Source organism: Peromyscus californicus, unplaced genomic scaffold, assembly GCF_007827085.1.
Source record: "Peromyscus californicus insignis strain IS unplaced genomic scaffold, ASM782708v3 Scaffold_12__1_contigs__length_115047231, whole genome shotgun sequence".
Classification (NCBI taxonomy): domain Eukaryota; kingdom Metazoa; phylum Chordata; class Mammalia; order Rodentia; family Cricetidae; genus Peromyscus; species Peromyscus californicus.
This window is the reverse complement of record NW_026294413.1, coordinates 93,072,054-93,076,528: the sequence shown is the minus strand read 5'-3', so window position 1 is coordinate 93,076,528 and position 4,475 is coordinate 93,072,054. Positions and strand designations below refer to the sequence as shown.

The window sequence follows — 4,475 nt, the reverse complement described above, 5'->3', positions numbered from 1 at the left end:
GAGGACTTAGAAGCATTCAGTTGGAGGAAACAAGATCAGCTGAGGAATTGGCGAGGTGAGGTTGGCTGTGTCTTGTTCTGTCTCTGATCTCTCAGCTATCACCCCATACCTGGCTTCGGGTTTGCTTTTATTTACAAGACCTTTTAAGATTCGTGTTACGGGGCCTCAGAGCAAGATGGCAGCGCCGTCGGGGGTCCGAGAGGAGCGAGCAGAGATCTCCGAGGCGAGTGTGAGGAGGAGTTCCGGGGTCCCAGGTAGCTCCGGGCATGGCTCTCCTGCGGAAGGGACCATGCTACATTCTACCGGCTCCATCGACTGCCCATACTGGGTGGGAGCTCCGGGGGAGCCTTGCCAGCGGCCCTACAGCCACTTCCGGCAATGCGGAGCTCCCGACCCCGACGCTCGGGGTAGCGGCAGTGCGGTGTCTCCCGCAGCAGGGCTTGGCTATGACCTGTACAACCAGGAGCTACCTCAACCTCCTGCGGAGAGAGAGAATGCCACGCTGGGCCAAGGTGATGGCATGCTGGAGCTGATCAAGCAAGCCATTGAGGCTGTGTGTGGCAAGATAGAGCTGGAGCAGAGGCGTTACCAGGAGCTCTTGGAGATGGCACGGGGACTCGGTGTTGGGGCTTCAGCTCTAGCGCCCGGCAGCCCTGCCACGAGCCTGGATGATGAGGACACCTTCTCGCTGACCCTCCCTTATACACCAGGTGGCCTGCTGAGCCCAGACTCAGGCTACCAGCCCACCCCACTGGCTGCCCCTGCTGAGCAAGGTCACAAGTACTCATTGGCCCCTTCAGAGAGGGGTCAGGGCAGAGTTGGAGGGGGTACCAGTGCCCTGGAGTATGTCCCCAAGGCTGTGGGCCAGCCGCGCCACTGTGGCCAACCCGCATCTGGTGGCAAGTACGTGGTGGACCGCTCAAAGCCATCAACAGAACTGGAGTATGACCCACTGTCCAACTTCTCAGTTCGGCACCTTGGCAGGGCCAGTGCCAGGGATGAGAGGGCCACCAAGCGGCCACAAGGCTCCCCGGGTGCTGAGCCCTACACACCTGCCATCAAAAAGCCCTGTGACCCCTTCGGCAACTGTGAGGCCAGGTTCTCAGACTCAGAAGATGAGGTGGCTAGCCCGGCGAAGGCTGATGTCAGCAGCCCCAAGGCTAGGGCTGAACCTGAAAGCAAGGCACCTGGGAAACCTGCTTCCAAGGAGGGCCTGGAGCCAATGGAGGGCAGCCTACGGGGCGCTAAGGAGATAGACGCGCAGCATGACGTGGAAGACTTCGGGCAGCCTCCGAAAGCAGCAGACACAGTAGCCAGGGCCTCTCTCGATGCTGGGGTCCCCAAGGATGGCAAAGCCAAGAAAAAGAAAAGTGGGACACCAGCCAGCCTCAGCCACAAGAACAAGGCCCGCAAAAGAGACAAGAAGAAAGACAAGGACCCAGGACGGCCCCGGGAGAAGGAGAAGGTGTGTGCAGACAAGAAGAGACCACAAGCTGGCAGCCCCCGGGGCAAGGCCCAGGGCTCTGAAGGGACCAAGAAAAAGCCATCCAACACCACTATAGCGGCCAGCTCAGCGAAAGGGGGACCAGGCCACCCCTCCAGTGGAGGGCCCCGGCCCCAAGACTCTGGGCCTGGTCCCCACACACCACTGGCCTGGAAAGGTAGCAGTGATAGGAAGACACCATCAGGGAAGTTGGTGGAGCGCAAGGCCCGCTCCCTTGACGAGGGTGCCCCCCAGGAAGCCCCTAAGCTCAAGAAGCGGGTCCTGAGCCACGCTGAACTGTTTGGGGATGAGAGCGAGGAGGAGGACTCTGGCTTGGGGGCCAGGGCAACCCAGGTCTGGCCCCCCACCCTGCCCAGCCTCAGCTCAGACTCAGGATCAGACTCCGACTCCAGTCTGGGCCTCGGTGAGACACAGGTGCCCAAGTGTCTCAAGGCCAAGCCACCTGCATCCCCCGCACCACCACCCTCCCCATTGTCCTCCTCCTCCTCCTCCTCCTCCTCCTCCTCCTCCTCCTCCTCCTCCTCCTCCTCCTCCTCCTCCTCCTCGGGAGCCAGCCAGTGTGCAGAGATGGATATGGACTACTCAGCCCTGGAGAAGGAGGTGGACTTCGATGCGGACCCCATGGAGGAATGCCTGCGGATCTTCAATGAGTCTACCAGTGTGAAGAAGGAGGACAAGGGCCGGCTGGCCCGGCAACCCCCCAAGGAGAAGGCCGTGGAGAAGGCGCACACGGGCCTGATCACTTTGTTCCCGGGGCAGAAGAGAAGGGTCTCCCACCTCTGCAAGCCAGGCCATGAGGCAGAGGCCCCAAGGAGAGCCCCTGTGGCTCCCCCAGCCCAGCCCCCGACTGCTCAGGAGGTGTGCTACCGGAGAGCGCAGCAGGCGCAGAAGGACTCTGCCAGCTGGTTACAGGTGGCCCCAAGGCCAACAGATAGGCTCTCCTCCGTGCATATCTCGGCCCCTGGGGAGAAGAGGAGGATTGCTCATGTACCCAACCCTCTCCTGGCCACCACCCCAGCAGGTACCAAGAGGGCGCTCCCTGCCAGCAGCAGCCAGGAGTCCCACGGTCCTGAACCTGGCAGCCAGCTACTGAAGACACGCACGTTGTCAGGGATGGCATCAAAGACCACCACCACTGTCACCCCCAAGCGCATCGCTCACAGGCCATCACTCCAGAGTCTAAAGAAGCCCATTATCCCAAAAGAATTTGGCGGCAAGGTCCCCACTGAGGTTCGTCAGCGCTATCTCAACCTCTTTACCGAGGAGTGCCTCAAGTTCTGCCCGTCCAACCAGGAGGCCATTGAGAAGGCACTGAATGAGGAAAAGGTGGCATATGAGCGCAGCTCCTGCAAGAACATATACCTGAACGTCGCTGTGAACACCCTTAAGAAGCTGAGGGGCCTGGTCCCCAACACCGTACCCAGCCTCAGCAAAGTCAGTGGCCGCAGAGTTGTGTCCCACGAGGTGGTGCTGGGAGGCAGATTGGCAGCCAAAACCAGCTTCTCACTGAGCCGCCCCAGCAGCCCACGGGTGGAGGAGCTGAAAGGGAACGCCTTGTACAACCGTCTCAGGGAGTACCTGCTCACTCAGGAGCAGCTCAAGGAGAACGGCTACCCCTTCCCCCACCCAGAGCGCCCAGGGGGCGCTGTCATCTTCACAGCTCAGGAGAAGAAGCCCAAGGACCCCTCCTCCAGAATTTGTTGTCGCTGTGGCACCAAATACCTTGTGTCCTCCTCGGGCCACTGTGTGCGCAATAAGGAGTGCTACTACCACTGGGGACTGCTTCAGCAGAAACGAGTGGCTGGGGGCTGGGAGACCCAGTATATGTGCTGCTCAGCTGCAGTTGGCTCTGTGGGCTGTCAGGTTGCCAAGCAACACGTGCAGGACGGCCGGAAGGAGAACCTGGAGGGTTTTGTGCGTACCTTCCAGAAGGAGCTGCCCAAAGATTCCCATGCAGGGGTCTTTGCCCTAGATTGTGAGATGTCCTACACTACGTACGGCCTGGAGCTGACCCGCGTCACAGTTGTGGACACAGACATGCAGGTTGTGTATGACACCTTTGTCAAGCCTGACAATGAAGTTGTTGACTACAACACCAGGTTCTCGGGGGTGACGGAGGCTGACCTAGAGGACACAAGCATCACACTTCGGGACGTGCAGGCTGTCTTGCTGAGCATGTTCAGCGCTGACACCATCCTCATCGGACATAGCCTGGAGAGTGACCTGCTGGCCCTCAAGATTATCCATGGCACGGTGGTGGACACATCAGTGCTGTTCCCGCACCGCCTCGGCCTGCCCTACAAGCGTTCCCTACGGAACCTCATGGCCGACTACCTCAGACAGATCATCCAAGACAATGTGGATGGGCACAGCTCCAGTGAGGATGCCAGCGCCTGCATGCAGCTTGTCATCTGGAAGATCCGAGAAGACGCCAAGACCAAGCGATGACTCCCCACCTGCCACCACCACCATGTCACGCCCCTTTCCTACAACCCCGACTGCCCTTCGCCCCGATGCCCTCAGCCCTGATGCCCTCGGCCTCTTTTTAAACTGTAATGAAACATGACAGCTGACCATGCACCTCCGGAGCTCGGGCTACAGGTCTAGAATGGCCCTGAGCTGGGGTTGAGACCGACCCCCTGAGCCCAGCCCCTACATGTCACCCTCAGTCCTGTCCCCTATACCCAGTCAGCCCCCCACCCGTCCTGCTGCACCAGGCAGTGGCTTTACCTTATGCTCTTTTGTATATAACACAGCTGACAGGACAAGCCATCATGGTTTGAGACGGGGGTTGTCTTTGTTTTACTTTATACTGTTATTTTTATTAATTTTTAATTTAAACCTGTTGGCCCCACAGTTCCTTCTCAGCAGAGGAGTCCAGCCCTGGTGCCATTGGGATCCAGGGCCTGAACCCCACACAGTCAATCCCATGGGTTTGAATGTCTGCTCTGCCTTGTGGGGTGGCTTCCAG

At 59.5% G+C, this 4,475-nt stretch overlaps 1 protein-coding gene across 1 annotated transcript; it reads left to right on the top strand.

Annotated features, from left to right (window-relative positions):
- Positions 1–289: 289 nt before the first annotated feature.
- Positions 290–3,993, top strand: LOC128108040 (RNA exonuclease 1 homolog). Its single transcript, XM_052734361.1, has one exon. The coding sequence runs from the start codon at positions 290–292 to the stop codon at positions 3,950–3,952; it is 3,663 nt and encodes a 1,220-aa protein (XP_052590321.1). The 3' UTR covers positions 3,953–3,993.
- The last annotated feature ends 482 nt before the right edge of the window (positions 3,994–4,475 follow it).